The sequence below is a fragment of the Garra rufa genome, chromosome 16 (genome assembly GCF_049309525.1).
Source record: "Garra rufa chromosome 16, GarRuf1.0, whole genome shotgun sequence".
Taxonomy (NCBI): domain Eukaryota; kingdom Metazoa; phylum Chordata; class Actinopteri; order Cypriniformes; family Cyprinidae; genus Garra; species Garra rufa.
Genome location: NC_133376.1, coordinates 33,856,838 through 33,878,554, shown reverse-complemented (window position 1 = coordinate 33,878,554; position 21,717 = coordinate 33,856,838). Strand labels below are relative to the sequence as shown.

Here is a 21,717-nt window from a genome sequence, read left to right as displayed (position 1 = left end):
ATTTTCATTCTGTTCAAAAGTTTTCACCCCTGGCTCTTAATGCATCGTTTTTCCTTCTAGAGCAGTAATAACAGTCAGTGAGCGTTTGAACCTTCTGTAATAATTGCATACGAGTCCCTCAGTTGTCCTGAGATGGATGGATCTCAGGACAAAATCATATAGTCATTGTTTGAAAGGGTTCAAATACACAAAAATGCTAAAAAACCAAAGAATTTGTGGGACCTGAAGGACTTTTCTGAAAAACAGTGGGTAGTTTAACTGTTCAGGACAAACAAGGCACTCATGAACAACTATTATTTTCTTGTGGACTATATGTAAATGTCTTTTATGTGAAATATCTTGTTCAGGTCAGGACTACATGAAAACAGAAAACATGAATTTTGTATGATCCCTCTTATTTTGATAAAATAATTAACATTTAACAGATTTTGCAAGGTGTATGTAAACTTTTGACTATAACTGTATTACATTTAGTATAAAAAAAAGTTTATATACTCAGAGTAGCCATGCAAACTAAATGTAAAATTAGTTTAAATCCAAATGTACTGTTCCAGCTCTTACGAAAATTAACCATGGTTTTATTTTAGTAAAAAGGTAGTAACCAGATCTTGGTAGATTACTTACGAATTGTATTCCATTACTGATTATAGATTACATGATGAAAAGAAAAGTAATGTAATCTAGATTACTCACTTTAGGTAATGTATTCTAATTAGTTTTTACACTCCTTTTTATCTAACATGGGGATCCTTTGCATGGATTGCAAAATTACTGACATATACAAGGCCTTCACATTTCTGCTTTTAAACGTACTCCAAAATGTTTTGAGACCCTTATTCCTTGTCTGGGAATGTGTAGAGCCCTTTGAAGCTGCACTGAAACTGCAATTTGGACGTTTAACCCGTTGGCCACCATTCAAGTCCATTATATAAAGAAAATTTCTGGAATGGTTTCCTCAGAAAACGTTTTTTTTTTTTTTTTTTTTTTACGGCTAAAGAAAAAAACACATGAACATCTTGGATGACATTGGGATGAGTAAATTATCAGGAAATTTATATTCTGGAAGTGAACTTCCCCTTTAATAATCATTACCCACAGTGCAGCTATAACGATAGGCCTAAAGACGAAAAGTAACGATATCTTTGGAATCACTCGAACATTTATTAAAGCGGCAGACTAAGTAACTGCAGCACAGTTTTAACAAACAGAACGTTACCGTTCTTGGTGTGAATAAATAGGCCCAATCCGTAGGTGTTAAAACCATAGATATGGTTAAAACACTCACTCTTGTTGTAGCTACTAGACGTTATAATACGTATGCTAACATAACTTAAGAGAGAACAAAAAAGTCCTAACCTTTTCTATGTGAGATTACATCCAAATGTACACTCCATACATCGCGGTTCTTCAAAAATGTCCCTGCCTGGAGGCGTATTGTCCCGCAGAGTTTAGATCCAAACTTGATCAAACTCACCTGCCTGTAATTTTGTAGCAATCCTGAAGATGTTCAGGTGAGCTTGATAAAGGTTAGATCTAAACTCTGACCTGAACTAAGACCTAGGGAGCATATCAGAAGAATACACTCACTTTTACCATTTCTGCTTTTAAACATACTCCAAAATGTATTGAAGCTGAAATATTTTAATGTAATGTCTGAATTACTGATTTTCTCAAAGAAATGCGAATGGAGATATACCACCACTAGATGTCAGGATTGCACTAGTAGTTTCAGACGAGTTATTTTACTAAATCTAAACAAAAACATTCATTTTCAGACTTGATGATTAAGTAAAAACAAGACACACCAATGATATTGCATATCTTTATAGAAAAAATAAGCTTTCACATTTTCAAAACTTTTTTTTGCTTGTTTTTTCAAGATTGTTGTTGTTTTTTTTGTTGTTTTTTTGGTCAGTTTAAATTTTTAATAGTTCCTACATTTACGTGGTAAATAAACATTTTGGCAATAGCCATGCTCGTTCAGTCCCCTCCGCCGAGGCACAGTCCTTAACGTCTTCCAGCTGAGGCAGTGGAGACAGTCTGGAAGTCTCCACGTTTCAAGGATGTGGCAGACCGCCATTCGAGAACAAGCATTTAAGACAGTCCCACTTAAGGTAGAATGGCCGTGCTGCAGTCCTATTCAAACGGATGTCCATTACCGTCGGGTGACAAACATCTTCCGTTCTCAGCCTGAATTAATGCAGTGGCACGAGGCTTAGCTCCGAGTCCAGTTACGCCATACTGATGAGCCGTGACTCATCAGTAGTCAAAAGGCACAGACTGCGGCTCCTGTACACATTCCTGCTCATTTACATACCTTGGTTTTTCAGACAAGAGCAAAACCGACGTCAACAACCCTCAAATTGACAAGACACATAAACAGGAACAGAAGTAATGCAATGTTTAAAAATAAACACACAAAACCAACCATAGGTGTTGCCCAAGTCATTCTGCCAACTGTAATTAGGTAACCAGACACAGTACAGGTATTTGGCCTTGTCAACAAAACTGGACACTGAATATATTCATGGCATCAGAGGGGCTTTGCCTCTCCAAGCGGTTTGTAACAACGACAGCTGCCAGCTGCAACCACACTCGTAGGGTTTTGTGCAAAAGGTTCAGTGCAAAACCAAAAAAAAAAAAATACAATTTTGTGCAGGCCAGTTATGGGAAGGATAGCAACAGGCTGACTGCAAATCTTATAGTTCTGTCAGAAGTCCTTCATTTGATCTATACCAGCGTGTCGACATTAAAATCACATTTTAAGCTTATTCTGAGCTCCTTCTCACACACAAGGTGACTTTTACATGGTAAAATGTTTAAAAACAAGTCCTAATTGTTGCTGATCCAGGCTGACGCCAGCACAACATTAACCTAAATGCTAAATGCTGGTCCTTTCAATCACTTCAGTATGGCCTCTCAAAATTAAACTGTTTTCCAAAATAGCCAACGTTCATTTACATACTGTTTTAATTTAGCCAGTTCACGTAGAGCAGGTAAAACTGACTGAGAACACTACCACAAAGAAAAGTAGATTAGCAAAAAGCGATTCCTTTAACTGCTTTGAACCCGTCGAATTTAGATCTTCACATTGTAAAAGCGGTTTAGATGCCTACTGAGATGAATCGGACTATAATTATGGATCCTATAAACGTACCCATTTTAATCGCTTATAGCAGTGGTTCTCAATCCTGGTCCTGGGGGACCCCTGCTCTGCACATTTTGCATGTTTCCCTTATTTAACACCTGATTGAGATCATCAGCTTATGAGGAGAGAGATCCATGAACTGAACTAATCAGCTAATGATCTCAGTCAGGTGTGTTAAACAAGGGAGACATGCAAAATGTGCAGAGCAGGGGTCCCCCAGGACCAGGATTGAGAATCACTGCCTTATAGCACCCACGCTGAGAGGAGAGCGTGTGGAAGATTTCGGAAAGCAACATCAATGCTAATCGATCTAAATGAGCGAAAACAGTACTTAGATGACCTGCTGTGTGCCGAACGAACCCACAGTCGAAAGCTTATCGAGATAGATATATACTGTCTTAAAAAGTGCTAATTTAAAAAGAAAGTTACAGCCGTTTGAACCTTCTTTCTGACCCTTTGTTATATTTTGCTCTGGTCTCACTATTCCACATTCAAAAAACCTGAAATATCTGGAAGCCGTGTTAAGCGAGAGCCTTTGTCATTTTCTGTAAACAGTGACTTAAATTGGCTGTGACCTTTCCAGATTTTGATACTTTTGGAAATGGACAGTTGGACACTTATTCCTCTCACTCAGTTGAATAGCAACAGCAAAAAACGAACAAACCAAACAAACGGGAGAATATTAATAATAACAATAACAACATCAACAACAAAAAGTGAATAAAAATAATTGCACATTAACCATTTGGGATAAAGATACTAAAAAAAAAAAGGTAGAAAAAGGAGGACAAATACAGAAACAAAATGGTGGAGTAGGAGAAACACATGCAAACTGACAGTAGGGGTGAGAGCGATTGCTTTGCACTTTTTTTCTTTTAAAGTTTCACCTTTGGCAAAGAAACGTTTCACAGCAGTACCTTAGGTCACACCGGTAAACTCAGAGACAACAAATACAGAGACGAGAAGAGTCTCTGCTTGTATTTCTTTGTCTTGACTTTCGTTGTACCATTTCCCTCCGCGGCGCCAAACGCTCGTGTCCTACGCGATCATGTATTGAGTGATGGCTCTGAGCGCATAGAGCAGCTCAGCCTGCAGACGGGCCTCCATCACTAACAAATTTACATGAACCTGAAAGACAAAACAACAAAGGTTTGTTTTAAAACATGTATGAAATAGTGTACAGCCATTTTAAGTAGGTACACTACCAGTCAGAAGTTTTTGAACAGTAAGATTTTTAATGTTTGTGTCTCTTCTGCTCACCAAGCCTGCATTTATTTGATCCAAAGTGCTGCAAAAACAGTAAAATTTTGAAATATTTTTACTATTTAAAATAACTGCTTTCTATTTATAATATATTTTAAAATATAATTTATTTCTGTGATTAAAGCTACATTTTCAGCATCATTACTCCAGTCTTCAGTGCCAGAAATCATTCTAATATGCTGATTTGCTGTTCGAGAAACATTTTATTATTAATATTAATTATACAATTATTAAATATTAAAACAGTTGATTCAATTTTTCAGGATTCATTGATGAACAAAGATACAAAGGTCAGCATTTATCTGCAATAAAAAGCTTTTGTAACATTCTACACTATACCATTGAAAAGCTAATGAGTATAAGTAGTTAATTTTTTTTAGGAAAGAAATTATAGAAATAAATACTTTTATTTAGCAAGGATGCTTTAAATTGATCAAAAGTGATGATAAAGACATTTATAACGTTACAAAAGATTTCTATTTCAAATAAATGCTGTTCCTCTGAACTTTCGATTCAAAGAAACCTGAGAAAATTCTACTTGGCTACTTTCAACATAATAATAACAATAATAATAATCATAATGAATGTTTTTGAGCAGCAAATCAGAATATTAAAATGATTTCTGAAGGATCATGTGACTGGAGTAATGATGCTAAAAATGCAGCTTTGAAATCGCAGGAATAAATTACATTTTAAAACATATTCAAATAAAAAACAGTTATTTCAAATATAAAAAATATATTTTAAAATTGTACTGTTTTTCCTGTACTTTGGATTAAATAAATGCAGGCTTGGTGAGCAGAAAGGTCTTCTTAAAAAAAAAAAAAAAAAAAAAACATTAAAAATCTAATTGTTTAAAAACTTTTGACTTGTGTATATTAGTATTTTTTAATGCCATGGCAAGAATAAAACAACAGTCAACAACATGCAAGTTTAATAAATATAAAAAATTGTTTTAAAAAGCATGTTTTTTGTTTATAAAAAATAAATATTATATATGTATAATATACAAGCTCAAACACCTATTTTTTTTTTTCTATTCAACAGCCCAAACTGAGCGACAATAAGCAGTTTGGTGCAGCTGCTGATAAATTTCCAAACAGTAAAATTGATTCTGATTTCTAAATAAATAAAATCTTCATATCAAACTACCCACATAAACCGCATTTAAATCTCAGATAATTCACAGTAAGATGATTTAAATGATTGTTTTAGGAGAGCTTTAATTATAAAACTAATTATATATGGATAATCAAGTAAAACTAAGTACTGAAATATTGCTAACAATAAGATTTCACAGCAAAAGCACATGTGAATCAACCTGAAGTGGAACATTTTTAAAATTACTAAAAGGCCTTTAGTTGCTAAAAATATGAACTATTAAATGACAAAATGCATGAAGTAGATTGTGTGCAACAGGTTTTTCAGTTCATGGTGACGATTCAGAGAATTTGCACATTAAATGACACAATAGGCTTTATAGGATTTAGTAGATGTTACTGAAGTGTACGCAGCACAAGTTTAGATAGGAAATCACCTTCTCTGAAGCTTTGACAGGGGCCCAGGACAGTGGGCATAGAGGGGTCTTGCTGGAGTCAGGATAGCAGGCCACAGCTTTAATATAAAGTTTCAGTCCACGCTCCAATAACCGGTTGACTTCGCCATAATCGTAGTCATCGTACCTGAGGGCAAACATATCAATGTAAGCACTTTGTTTTTAGTTGAGTCACAAGATGTGAGTGTGGAGTTGAATGCTTGCCATTAGATTTATTTTCATGTTTCTTTCACATTCAAAATGCAAACTAGTGCCAAAACGCAAATGTGTGAAAAACCAGGGAACCAGGGTACCTAATTCCATAGATACAATGGATATAGTTCCAGATGGCTCGTTTGAGATCGGGGCTGTGAGGGAAAGGCAGGGAGGCCACATTGCGGAATCGCTCGTCTAACAAGTGCCCTATATCAGAGTACAGCCTGTTCACCAACGAGAAGCCGTGATCCTCCCATGAATAGTCCTGCACAGAAAGACAAACCAATCAAGCATTCATAACATCATCTTTACCACAGTATTTTAAAGAGTGTTAAACTTGCAGAATTTCTGCATCACTAAACAGATTTGCCTAAATAAATGACCATTTCAAACAGGCTTCCCCCAAATGTTTTCAGAGGGGGAGAAAAACAACATTTCTTTCCACATATAAACTACTATTCAAAAGCTTGAGGTTGGTAAGATTTCAATGTTTTTTTTAAAGTTGTCTTTTATGCTCACCAAGGCTGGATTTATTTAATAAAAATACAGTAAAAACAGAAAAATTGTGAAATATTATAATTTAAAATAGACTACCTGTTTAGATTAATTTAAAGCTTCCTTGCTAAACAAAAATAGTAATTTTTTATAATTTCTTCACAATATTACTGCTTTTGCTGTATTTCGGATCAAATAAATGCAGGCTTTCAGAAGCAGAAGAGACTTCTTTAAAAAAAAAAAAACAATAAAAATCTTATAAAAAAAAATCAAAATTTGATTACTCATTACTCCAGTCTTCAGTGTCACATGATCTTTTAGAAATAATTCAAATATGCTGATTTGCAGCTTAACAAAACAATAGTTATATTAAGTTATTTTTATTTAATTTTAATTAAAGAACAGCATTTATTTGCTTTGTAACAATATAGATAATGAAAGAGTTAGTTTCTTTCTTTCTAACCATAAACTTCTCAGTATAAGTTGGGATAAAACAAACTATTTTTAACTACAGGAGTTGCGTACAACTCCCATTCAAATCAAATGTAGAAGCCTACTTGAATGAAACTGCCATTTGAGAGGACTTGTCAGCAGCACAAAGCTTCCATTTAAGGTTCGGAGAGTAACGTTAAGTGATGACAGTCTTGAGAAGGAAGGCCATACGCTGTAATTCTGACCCTTGGTACCCTTTTATGCTACTACTTTTGGTAGGTGACACCCAATGCAAAGTCTCCGTCCCCACCTGCACCCGAAATACTTGGAAATGGTCCTCCTCCCGTCTGGCAAATTCCTGGTAGCCGAATTCTGGATCTGTGACGAAGCGGGAGGGGTCTGCGGAGAACATCGCCTCGTCCTCCTCCTCCACATCTAATATGGAGTTGCATTTGAGAAAGAGAAAAGCAGGTTACGAAAGAGGGTCCATGAGGGAGCGATATATACACAAGAAAAGGCCCTTGTGTAAAAATAACTTTCTAAACACTCATCCCAATCCAAAATTACACATCCTGTTTACAGCAGCATTGGGAAACATGGTTACATGACACACTGGCTTTGGACTGACGAATAACATCTTACCTGCATGTAGGAGTGTCTGCGAATGGAGTCGGTCTGCTTTTCTTTCCTTGATCTCCTCCTGTGATTTTTGAATTTGTTCTCGAAGGCAAGCGACTTCACAGCTGGAGTCTAAGGACTAAAAAACAGCCAGCTGTTAAAAACAAGCCATGCAGGTTATGCCTGTATTACAACTGACTTCACACTGCTGTAAAAGGATTTCAAAAATATTGTTATTCAAGTACCAAGGGTATATTTGTAGCAATAGCTAAAAATACATTGTATAGGTCAAAATTATTTGATTTTTCTTTTATGCCAAAAATCATTAGCATATTAAGTAAAGATCATGTTCCATGAAGTAAATTTCATACTGTAAATATATCAAAACATCAATTTTTAATAGTAATATGCATTGCTAAGAACTTAATTTGAACAACTTTAAAGGCGATTTTCTCAAAAAAACATTCTAGATTTTCAAATTGTATCTCTGCCAAATATTGTCCTATCCTAACAAACCATACATCAATGGAAAGCTTATTTATTTACAGCTCTCAAATGTATACATCTCAATTTCAAAAAATTGAACCCTATGACTGGTTTTGTGGTCCAGGGCCACATATCTGAGTTAAAAAATAAATAATGATAGCAGTCTTTCTACAAAGCTGATAGTGCCACTTCAGTTCCCAAGTATTCAAGTGATATCACTATGATCAAAGCAGGCCTATTACGAAAATTACAGAAGAGCAGGAAGACTGTGATTTTGATGGTTTTTTTTGTAGTATTTGTGATATAATTAAAGTAGTCTTACAGCAAACTACCATTTCTTTTTTAATATTTTATAAAAGAAGACTCTTATGCTCACCAAGGTTGCTGTTATTTAATCAAAAACACAGTAAAACAGTGTTTTGTGAAATATTATTACAATTTAAAATGACCGTTTTCTTTTCATTTTAAAATGTAATTTATTCCTGTGATGCAAAGCTTAATTTTCAGCATCATTACTCCAGTCTTCAGCGTCACATGGTCCTTTAGAAGTCATTCTAATATGCGGATTTGCTGCTCAATAAATATTCATTATTAAAATCCATGTTGAAAACAGTTGTGTGCCTAATATTTTTTGTGGAAACCAAGATACATTTTTCCATTCTTTGATGAATAAAAAGAACAGCATTTGTTTGAAATATTAACATAGTTTCTAATAACATATTTACTATCACTTCAGATCAATAAAAGAATTAGTTCACTTCCAGAATAAAAAATTCCCCCATGTCTTTCTTTCTTCAGTCAAAAAGAATTTAAGGTTTTTGAGGAAAACATTCCAGGATTTTTCCACATATAGTGGACTTCAATGCGGATCAGCAGGTTGAAGGTCCAAATTGGAGTTTCAATGCAGCTTCAAAGGGTTCTTTATTCCAGCCGAGGAATAAGAGTCTTATCTGGCAAAACAATCAGTCATTTTCAATTGTTTTCTACATTTTAACCAAAAATGCTCATCTTGCAGAAGCTCGACTTCACACATTACGTAATCATGTTGGAAAGGTCAAGTGTGGTTAGTTCTACATCTGTGTACTTCGGTTCAAAAAGGTAGGGTAGGGCGAAAAACTCCATCTCATTTTCTTATCCAACTTCAAAATCGTCCAACATAAGTTGTTTTACCTTTTTTGTAAAGGACGTTTGACTTTTTTGCATGTTTGCTTTGTAAACACTGGGTCGGTACTTTAGCCTACGGCACGTGTGACTACGCAATTTCAAGCTAGTGCAAGACAAGCATTTGTGGTTATTATTTTCTTTAGAAAATGACCGATTGTTTTGCTAGATAAGACCCTTATTCCTCAGCTGGGATCATGTAGAGCCCTTTGAAGCTGCACTGAAACTGTAATTTGGACCTTTAACCCACAGATCCCAATTGAAGTCCACTATTTGGAGAAAAATCCTGGAATGTTCTCCTCAAAAACCTTAATTTTTTGTCAACTGAAGAAGGAAAGAAATGAACATCTTGGATGACATGGGGGTGAGTAAATAATCAAGAACCTCCTTAACAACCAAAACAGTTGTGAATGCTTATCCGTACCCTTCGTCGTGGCGCCTTCTCTGTGGGTCCAGCAGGGGGTGACGATAAGGTGGTGTTGCCGTTGGCAGCGTCACAGAGACAGTAGCCGGGGGGTGTGCCGTGATGCACTCTGGGAGTGGGAATGGCGTCCGAGTCGGAACCAGAACCGAAAACGAAACTGCAAAGGGAGTGACAGTGGGCCAGCAGAACCACGGCCTGAACCAGCTCAGCCAGAGACCAGCACTGCTCTCCCGTCTTGAGCAGAGCCTGTATGTGCGAGCGTGCCGTGAGCCAAGGCTGATGGGCCAGGACCTTGTTGATGTGATCGAGGTGCCGTAGACGCAGGGGTGCGGCCTCCAACCCCTGAAGCCATAACGGGTCTCCACCCACACGCAGAAACTGAGCCGAGTGCAGAGACACCAGGTACCTACAGTGATGCCGTGCCGCAGCCTGAAACACAGATACATTTATCAGTTAAAAGAGAAGTTCACTTTAAGAACAAAAATTTACAGATAATTTACTCATCCAACATGTTCTGGTCTTTCCTTCTTCAGTCGTAAAGAATTATGTTTTTTGAGGAAAACATCCATATAGTGGACTTTCCAAAATACAGTTTAATGCAGCTTCAAAGGGCTCTAAATGATCCCAGCCGAGGCGAAAGGGTCTTTTCTAGTGAAACGATCGGTTATTTTCTAAAAAATTGACAATTTATATACTTTTTAACCTCAAGTGCTCGTCTTGTCTCTCTGTGTCAACTCTGCGTATTCTGGTTTATGACAAACTCCCATCTCATTTTCTTCTCCAACTTAAAAATTTTGAAACTACTTATTTTTTCTGGTGAGGTAACAAAGGCTAAGTGGCTGGGGAAAAAAACAATACCGATTTCACAATTCATCACAGAAATACATCATGTTCTGCAAGTTTGACGCATTTTGAATGCCATTTTAAAGGTTCAAAAGTACATTTTAACACAATGACGGTAGAGTTTTGACTAACAAACAGGAATGAAACTTCAGTGAGTCTAGGCTTGTCCTGTGCAGCATGATTTTTTACATTTTATTTGATATCGATATTTAATCACAATATTTTTTTCATACCATTAATGGGGAAGGTAATGCTTTCCACGTTTATAAGATCTTGAGAATGAATGTGAACACAACTTGGTTGAACAATAAACTTCAACCTTTAATTTAATTTTGTATTATATTTTCATGAGATTACTTACAGCTCTTCACACATATAAACTACCGTTAATACGGTTTTACGTTTTTTTTTTTGGAAAGAGATTTTGAAGTTGGAGGAGAAAATGAAACGGGAGTTTTTCAACATACCCTAACTGCCTTAAACTGGAATACACAGAGTTCACGCAGAACTGGACAACATGAGCATTTGACATTAAAAAGTATATAAATTGTCCATTTTTTTTTTAGAAAATAACTGACCATTTTGCTAAATAAGCCTGTTATTTCTCGACTGGGGTCATGAAGAACGCTTTGAAGCTGCATTTAAACTGCATTTTGGAAGTTCAAACTCGGTGGCACCATAGAAGTTCACTATATGGAGAAATATCCTGAAATATTTTCCTAAAAAAATAATTTCTTTACGATTGAAGAAAGAAAGACATAAACATAGGAGTAAATTATCTGTAAATTTCTTATTCTGGAAGTTCTTCTCCTTTAACCTGAGACATTATTTGAGATTCTGACTGACTGTAAAGCATGTTTAAGCATGCTCATACCATGATGGCAATGTAGTGGCGGTAGTGCAGGGGCAATGGGCCATCCATATAGAGGATGTAGTGCTGTGTGCGCAGGAAACTCTCCAGGTACTGTGGGTGAGAGGCCATCTGCTGAGACACCGAGTCCAGACGCCCTCTGTTGGCCAGAGCCTTCATACACAAGAGAGAAGCACGGTCTTTCTCAGAGTTCACCATCACCTGCCAGAGAAAAATAAAACAGCATTGTGAAATTGATTAACACAAGGGAGATTCAGTGCATTTAGTTAAAAAAAAATAATCTGTTGAGGTTAAACTCAGAGAAATCACCATAAAATACCATTCACTGGTGTTTACCGCATTCCTCAAATAGTTCCCAAGAAGTAAAGAAACTGTAGCAAACAAACACGGCGTCTGCTGTGGGTTCTGCGGGTATCGAAGGACAGTAATAGACTAACAGTGCTGTTTCGGCCTCTTTTAGCATACAGACCAGACAGACGTCTGTCGACCTCAATCTCCCACTTTCACACCCCAAGATGCTTAAAATACATCCAGATTATAAAAACAGCAACGGACACCATACCCATGTTTAATCACAGGCACAATTTGGGAGTTGTGCTTCAGTTATCCGTATTTAGCATAGGAGACTATTGTAGACAATTTGAGGAAAGGAAAATCATGTGAAAATGGCAAATATGAAATCCTGGTGTCCTTGTTTGACTGGTTTTGAGGAGATCTGCTGATCCATGTCTTCATGTTTTTAAATGCTGACTGTGAAGGCCAACCGAGGCCTTGTGCCTGCGCCTTTGGCCTGCTTTGTGTCTGACTGTGGGATTATGGAAATCCTGCCCACTCCCCTCCTGTTTGAGCTCCTCACAGAGAGAGAGAAGAGTAAGAAACAGGAGGCTGGAGAGCAGTGACAGAACAACTGAAACAAACAGAAGGAGAGCTAGTAAAAAGCTACTTATCAGTGCTAGATTGTAAACAAGAAAAGTTTTCATAGTTGTGCACCAAGCTGTAGTTACATTAACTGTTTTGAAACTATTTAGTTATTTCACAATTCCACACAGAAGTACGTCATGGTCTGCAAGTTTGACGCATTTTGAAACCCATTTTAAAGGTTCAGAAGTGACACAATAACGGTAGATTTTTGATTAACAAACAACAATAAAACTAAAATGAGTCGAGGCTAGTGCTGTGCAATATATAATTCTATTTTTTTTTTGATCAAATTTTTTTTATTTAAAACCATTAATGTGGATGGAAAAGCTTTCCTCATGTTTATAAGACCTTGAGAATGAATGTAAACATAACTTAATTAGTAAACTTAGCTACCTTTTAATTTACCTTTTTTTTTTAACCCAAGCCTCCTTTTAATTTATTGTTTTACAAAATCAATTTTATTGTTTCCCAAATGTGTCCAATTATTTTATAATTACTTACAGTTCTTTACACATATAAACTACCATTAAAACAGTAAGATTTTAAATGTTTTTTTTTCAAAGAAGTCACTTCTGCTCACCAAGCCTGCATTTATTTGCTCCAAAGTACAGCAAAAACAGTAAAATTGTGATTTTTTTTTAAACTATTTAAAATAACTTCTATTTAAATATATTTTAAAATGTAATTTATTCCTGTGATCAAAGCTACATTTTCAGCATCATTACTCCAGTCTTTAGTGTCACGTGATCCTTCAGAAATCATTCTAATATTATCATCAAATATTTAAAAGATCCAAAGATCAGCATTAATCTCAAATACAAAGCTTTTGTAACATTATACACTATACCATTAAAAGCTTGGCGGCAGTATTTATATATTTTTTTAGGGGGAATTATAGAAATTAATACTTTTATTTAACATGGACGCTTTAAATTGATGATAAAGACATTCATAAATGCTGTTCTTCTGAACGTTCTATTCAAAGAAACCAGAAAGAATTCTATTTGGCTGTTTTCAACATCATAAAAAAAAAATGTTTTTGAGCAGCAAATCAGAATATTAGAATGATTTCTGAAGGATCACGTGAGTGGAGTAATGATGCTAAAAATTCAGCTTTGAAATCATAGGAATAAATTACATTTTATAATATATTCAAATACTCAACAGTTATTTTAAATAGTAAAAAATATTTCAAAATTTTTGCTGTACTAAACCAAATAAATTCAAGCTTGGTGAGCAGAAGAGACATTACAAAATTACTGTTCAAAAACTTTTGACTGGTAGTGTAGGCTAAAGATTACTTTGCTCAAGTTTGTTATCGATATTGTGGATTGTTTCCCAATAAATCTCACCCTAGTCTTGGCTCTCATTTCTAGTATGTGATATAAGTTCCTGTCGTAGTTTTCACACATGAGTGGGTGGCTTTAGTACTTCCTTCGAGTAAACCTCTGCTCCGTGGGTCTGACAAGAGTCAGTCATGGCGACGAGGGGGTCGGTTACACTTTCTGGGGGGAGGATGAGCTCTGACCGATCACAAACATGAACGTGGTCACGTATTGACTGAAATCTTGTTACATAGTTACGGAGGACAACTGAGAGCCGTGGCCAAAACAGCTCTTGGCCACCATAACTCTTCTTGACAGTACTGAAGATTCACACTGATAGCACGGCACGTACTGTGCCTACAATCCCTTTGAGGCGCTAAATACCACTGATACTGTTCACTTTCTTCATTACTGAATGTTGGGGAAAATATGCGGATAATAAATTTCAACCAGGCCTATGGATCGACTGTCCAGTCCCAGCTCTTCATACAGTGCTTGACAGAAAGGAGAGGGTTATAAATAGTTCTAGAGGACAGCTGAGATAGCACATGCATAGATTAGAAAGAAACGCCATTCCTGTGCAAGCGACACCATGAAATAACAAAGATGACAGCGTTTTACTTATGCGGGAAGTCATAAACATCTCTCCAGACAGGTTCATCAAGTAAACGCTCATGAAAGGATATGAACTTAAAAACTAGACTAAACCGTCAGTCAATATTTGCTTCTTAACAAGTATTTCCAATGTTCTGCATTGAGGTGCAGACAGCGGTTGTCCTCCAGTGGAAAATGTGTCAGTCTAACCTGTTTACTGAGGTGTTTCGAATGCCGTAAACTTAACATTTAATATTAAGATCATACTACATCTGGTTGATGATGACTCATTTTGAGAGGCAACTTGATGAAACAGGAACAAAGACACTCTCTTCTATCAAGGAAAAAGATCCGTGTCAAGGCGGCGCTGAAAGCTGCGCTGTTTCTGCTCGAGATACAGGTGTCTTGTCATTCAACAGAGTCGAGGCTTGCGAAACATGTGCAAGCAAAACATGCCATACAAAGCATCATGGACTAACATTACAGTTACCTAGAAAGCCTGGCATTATGATACTCCAGATCAAATGCCTATCAACATCTATTTTTGCATAACTTCCGTACATCTGTTAATACGCTCAAGTAACTCTACTGAATATATGAACTTTATAAAGTTATTTTGTCATCCAACACCGGAGTCTAATAGCCCGTCCCCTCGTGTGTTACAAAAAAGCAAATTTTGAGCGGATGAAATGTTCACCATTCCACACTTTTTTTTGGTTAATTACATGCATCTTCCAGGTATTTAACGTGCACTTTTTCTTTCTGGAATTTCCAGTTAACTAAAACAGGAAATTGGAAATGTAAACTGGAATACATTTTACAAGAAAATACTACTCTAGGCTTTCTGCTTTAAAATGTCATGTTTAACTCTATGTGTTACTTGCCATTTCTTTGTACCTGTCAAAAGTTTTTGAACAGTAAGATGTTTACTTTTTTTAAAGAAGTGTCTTCTGCTCACCAAGCCTGCATTCACTTGATAAAATTTTGAAATATTTTTACTATTTAAAATAACTGATTTACATTTGAATGTATTTTAAAATATAATTTATTCCTGTGATTTCAAAGCTGTATTTTTAGCATCATTACTCCAGTGTTCAGTGTCACATGATCCTACAGAAATCATTCTAATATTGCGATTCACTGCTCAAAAAACATTTATTATTTTTATGTTGAAAACAGCTGAATAGAATTGTTTCAGGTTTCTTTGATGAATAGAAAGTTCGAAAGAAAAGCATTTAACTGAAACAGAAATCTTTTGTAATATCACGAATGTCTTTATCATCACTTTTGATCAATTTAAAGCTTCCTTGCTAAATAAAAGTATTCATTTCTATCATTTCTTTTCACAAAACTCCAAGGTTTTGAATGGTATAATGTATAATGTTAAAAAAGCTTTTTATTTCAGATTAATGCTGATCTTTGGATCTTTCTATTCAAAGGATCTTGAAAAAAAGGTACTTAACTGTTTTAAATATTGATAATAATAAAACATGTTTACTGAATAGCAAATCAGCATATTAGAATGATTTCTGAAGGATCATGTCACACTGAAGACTGGAGTAATGATGCTGAAATTGTATCTTTGATCACAGGAATAAATGACATGTTAAAATATTAAAATAGAAAACAGTTATTATAAATAGTACAAATGTTCCAAAATTGTACAGTTTTTGCTGTACGTTGCTCCAAATAAATACAGGCTTGGTGAGCAGAAGAGACTTCTTTAAAAAACAATAAAAAAATCTTATGGTTCAAAAACTTTTGACTGGTAGTGTATATTATAAAATGGTGCACAAGTATGTGAACTGGCATGCACCTGTTTACATACCATAAGCATTTTGCGCTGGGAAAAGCTTTAAGAATACAGAAGTGAAAATACAGTCAACCAAGAGCCATATTTGCAATAAAGCACAAGCCACATCAGGACAAACAGTTAAACAAGACTAAGATGTTGAGGTCAGCCTCAAACAACAGTTCAAACACTACTCTCCATTGGGACGCCAGTACAAGTGCACTTTCCCTGGTAAACAGATCACATGTCTCAAAGCCCAAAACTCCTCAGCGGTGACCCAGAAAAACAGGCAACTGCAAATACAGAGATATTCAACATGCTATCATGGTTCGATACTGAGTGTTCATTTCATATCGGCAGCCGCAGAAAATCGCAAGGGGGAGTCTGTATCCCTGGAACGAGACAAAACAACTTGCAATTAACTACTAATGAAACTTCAGAGGGAAATTAGAGACTAATGCAAGTCATATGAGAGGCTGAGAGACGCTCACACACCCACACAGGCGCGGCGCAATGAAAACGCTGCAGCAGATGCTGTCAACCGAAGTTTTCATATGTATACCAAGCTGCAATGGTGGTTAAACGTGTCAAATAGGGCATAAAGTGCATAAATAAGAGTGTAAGGTTATTTTGAAACCTGGGGCGATTTTTTTCGCCAATACAGGATGCCTCATCAGCACCAGTAACATGCGCCGACATGTCTTTACCAACAGTCAACACGAAACAGGAAGTCACTCTCATATCCTCTTGGCGAGTCCCTTAAATTCAGCTGAAATCTTGTTTATTGGGTAAAGGTGCCACTTTCAGCAATCGTAATTCCTGTTTCCGTGAACAATGACAGCATACATGGCCTTCAGTTTGTAATTCAATTATTTGCTTGATTAAAACAACTAAAACAGCATCTGAGATATGAGACACAAAAAAAAGTGCAAGATCACTCCATGAACAAACAAAACAGCATTTAGATTTAAATATATTTGCATGTACTCTTGTGTAGAGATTTGAATGCGTTCATGTGTTTATTCTAGCTGGTCAAATACAAAAAAAATACTAAAAGGTAATAGAGGGCTTAAAAGCACAGTTCAACCAAAAATTAAATTCTGTCATGTGACCCTGGACCACAAAATAAGTCATAAGTAGCACGGGTATATTTGTAGCAATAGCCAAAAATGCAATGTATAGGTTAGAATTATTGATTTTTATTTTATGCCAAAAAAATCATTAGGACATTAAGTAAAGATCATGCTCCATGAAGATATTTAAATTTCCTAAATTCCTACCATAAATATATCAAAACTTAATTTTTGATTAGTAATATGCACTGCTAAGAACTTCATTTGGACAACTTTAAAGGTGATTTTCTCAATATTTTGATTTTTCTTGCACCCACAGATTTCAGATTTTCAAAAAGTTGTATCTCTGCCAAATATTGTCCTATCCTAACTAGCCATTCATCAATGGAAAACTTATTTAAAAGCATAAAATGACCCTTATGACTGGTTTTGTGGTTCAGGGTCACAAATATCACCTTTTGTGTTTTGCACAAGAACACAAGTCATACAGGTTTTAAACTACACGAGTAAATGACACCAGAATTTGTATTTTTGGATGAACAATCCCTTTAATTGTCCGACATTTCACTACTTAAATAAAACAGACGAACATAAGCCTACTGCTTATCTTTTGTCATTTGAGGCCGGTCTAAACACGAGGCTCTAAACGACAGGGGGCTTCGGTTCAGGGCCCGAGTCCAGAATAAGAGCAAGATGCGATATTTAATCTGCATTCTCAGAAGGCCTGGAGGGTTCAGTCCTTGACATGCGCAAATGTCCAAACTGCTGTTGCACAAACCCATCTTTCTCACTCTCTACAAAGGAAACACTATTTTGGCTTGCCAACCTGGAAGCCAGGATGAACAAAACAGCCAGCTGCACCTCACTGGGGGTTGGACTGAAACAAGGCCGGCAGCAAACACACACACACACACACACACACACACACACACACACACACACAGACACACACAGACACACACAGACACACACAGACACACACACACACACACACACACACACACACACACACACACACACACACACACACACACACACACACACACACACACACACACACACACACACACACACACAGACACACACACAGACACAGACACAGACACACACAGACACACGACTAGGAAGACTGACATTTACATAAGCAGACATACATTCAGCAGGTCGCATTTGACGGACAGTGAGGTGAAGGCAGATTATTGATGAATCACATTTCCAATTGGTTTGCTGTGGAAATCTTATGTTTGTTATTATGCCATCTTTGTGTTTTGTGGTTTTCATATCCAGAAATGAATCATGGACTCAACCATATATCTATAAATGTGACCCTGGACCACAAAACCAGCCATAATCAGCAATAGCCAAAAATACATTGTATGGATCAAAATGATCAATTTTTCTTTTATGCCAAAAATCATCAGGATTTTAAGTACACATCATGTTCCACAAAGATATTTTGTAAATTTCCTTCCGTACTTAGTTTTTGATTAGTAATAAGCATTACTAAGAACTTCATTTGCACAACTTGAAAGGAGATTTTCTCAATATTTAGATTTTTTTGCACCCTCAGATTTTCAAATAGTTGTATCTCGGCCAAATATTGTCCTACCCTAACAAACCATACATCAATTGAGTAAAGCTTATTTATTCATATTTCTGCTCTGACAGAATATTAAATGCCCTCAATGTGAAAAACACATCAGGGATCTTTGAAACACGTACTATGCCATTATGCTACTTCTCACCTACAGACATTTTTCTGAAGAGTATCTTTTACAAATAGACTAGTGGTTAGTTGAGGGGGGAAAAAAGGAACGAGTTTATAATGTTAACAATCCAAGAAAAAGCCTGGGGGATTTTATGGCCTGGCAAATGAGAGCATATTTCTGAGAAATGTTTAAATGACACATTCCTCTATTGTTCTCCTGTATGCGCAGCAGCACCGCCACAACAGCGGCCCCCTCAGGTTGCAAGCGGTACTGCAGGCGAATGGGAGAAAAACAACTTTGATTGGCAGTACATCAGCATCACATCATACAAATGGAAGAAAGAGAAAACACTCACACAACAAGAGTAAAAACTCAAGCATGAAGAAATGTTAATAAGTGGCATTTTCCTTTAGAGTCTTGCAGACTGTCGTGTCACGGCTTACGCTTGAAACTACAAAGGGCTTTGTGCTCGCGACATGAACTGCGAAAAATTACACTACGACATTTTCATTTGTACAAAAGCTTATACGGAAGCATTTGATGAGAGAATGTACTTGAAGATGAAAATAAGGCGGAAAAAATAAGGAGAAATGAATGTTCCTGTCGAAACGACCCGAAGATACGAAATCAGTCTTAGTGTATAAAACAGGAGATTCATTTTTAGAAACAACAACAATTTAGAAATAAAGACCTCAGATGGGATTAAGAGTGTCAAACCTATGAAACTTTAACATGCCAGCATCAATAAAAAAAAATCTCATTGTCATGTAGGTTAAGATTATTAACCCATAGCCATGGCTTTATCTGCACCAAAGGCTTTCAAGATTGTTCCAGACTGCAGTCTTAATACTTGGGATATTTAACATCAGGTTTTTTTTAACGCTTAGTCGGTGTAATAGTTGCAATATGAAACAATTGCTATCTAAACCCAATTTAAGTGTGAACTAACCATATGCACGACAAAGAGGCTTACATAGCTTATCTCACTCTTTGTCATGAATGCAATGTATTTGCACAGCTTTTCATTCTATAAAATACAAAAACAAAATGTCATAAGATCACTATTGTTACCTATTGTTAGATGACAGATGTGTTGCAGCACACACGCTGTTAAATCCGAGTAAAATTAACTGTAAAGCCTGTAAAGCTACATGGTGAAAACATTTCTGTCTGATCAAAACTTAATTTTAGGAACAATAAATAATTGACAACGGATTGGCGTTTAAAACTCGAAACAAATAACGTTAGTCATTGGTTGAAAAGTGGCGTTCAGAGTAACGTAACAATACAAATACAATACAAAGATGTATCTAAAACGGATGGTTTCTGCAAATATATATCAGTCTTGATAAAAAATAACGGATATTGCTTACGGCGACGAGTCTTTTGAATATGCATTTAAAAATAAAGACACACCTGAAAAGCGTTTTAAATCTGAATGAATGAACGACATTAAAGAGTCGATGCTTTAGATAAGTGGATGAACTGTCAACTTTGAAACTTCCCAGCAAGAGTCTACATTAGATACAACTAGGGTTTACAGTTATCATCTTAACTTTAGTCATGTACGTTACCTGATTTTGAACAAACTGGCACTGGGTTCCAAGGCGATAATCCATGTTTTTCGTGCAGATGATCATTTTCCTCCCTGTAAGTGCATGAATGCGGCTCCTCCGGCTTTCTTGGTTCTTCTTACCGACTCGCTAACAAAGGCCAAGCCGCTATGAGATCTACATGTCCGGACATACAGCTGCAGTGTCACTGGGCGAAAAAACTATTGACTGACATTTCCACGGTAATGGCGTCCAATCAGAACGCTTGGGGGGCGGGTCTAAGAGTGCAGCGCAGGCCAATCAGTTTTTAGTGCTGCGACGGCTGTGTTCGCCCGACATCCGAGCCAATGAGCGCTGTCATGTGGTGGAAAAGTACCTGTCTGTTAAACACGTTAAACCCGCCCAATTTCATGACGAAACGCAACCTGACAACTGCACTGTCTGTCTGTGAGGATAACTTATAGCTTGTTTTGAATGAATTATTTGGACGTTATTTCACTCGACCAAAGACATTCAAGTAAACAACAAAGAAAGTGTTTAAATTATCTCATTTGAAGCTCTATATTCTGTACTGTGGTGATCCAAGCACTATTCAGAAGAACCTTAAAGGGACAGTTCACTCAAAAATAAAAATTTCTGTCATTAATTACTCACCCAATGTTGTTTCAAACCCGTAAGACCTTATTAATTAAGATATTTTTGATGACATCTGAGAGCTTTCTAGCTCTCCATAGACAGCAAGGGTCCTACCACGTGTCCTACCAAGTTCAAGGTCCAAAAAGGTATCAAGAACATTGTCAAAACATTCCATGTGACATCAGTGGTTCAACTGTAATTTTACGAACAGTATGTGAATATTCTTTGTTGCACAAAGAACTAAAAAAACAACTTAATTCAGCAATTCTTCTCCTCTGCATCACCTTAGTGGCCATTTTGTAGAGTGCCATAACGCTCACGCTGTGCCTCGTTTACGTTCAGAGAAAAGCATGCGAATGCATCGTGGTATTCTACAAAATGACCGCTAAGGTGACGTGGAGGAGAAGAATCAAAGCCAAAGAAGGCAAGTCTGCAACCTTTAGCCAAAAAAGCGTAATGGCTAAAAGCTAACACTTCCAGTTTGGGAGACCAGAGGCCTATTTCTTTGAATGGAAACCAATGGAGGAGAGGCTTCACTATGTTGAATAAAAAGCTTTTTAGAGGAAAAGCTTATCATTTAATGAATCAATCGCCTATCGGCTAATTTCCAACATGTTTTACAC

The 21,717-nt window shown here is 36.5% G+C and overlaps 1 protein-coding gene across 1 annotated transcript; it reads right to left on the bottom strand.

The window, feature by feature from the left end:
• Positions 1–1,808: 1,808 nt before the first annotated feature.
• Positions 1,809–20,627, bottom strand: sesn4 (sestrin 4). The gene is made up of 8 exons (XM_073820457.1): positions 20,480–20,627; positions 11,495–11,692; positions 9,778–10,206; positions 7,731–7,845; positions 7,399–7,523; positions 6,260–6,426; positions 5,949–6,093; positions 1,809–4,276 (listed from the first exon to the last, which is right to left on the bottom strand). Exons 1-8 carry the CDS (start codon positions 20,543–20,545, stop codon positions 4,187–4,189), a joined length of 1,335 nt encoding a protein of 444 aa, XP_073676558.1. The 5' UTR covers positions 20,546–20,627; the 3' UTR covers positions 1,809–4,186.
• Between the last annotated feature and the right edge of the window lie 1,090 nt (positions 20,628–21,717).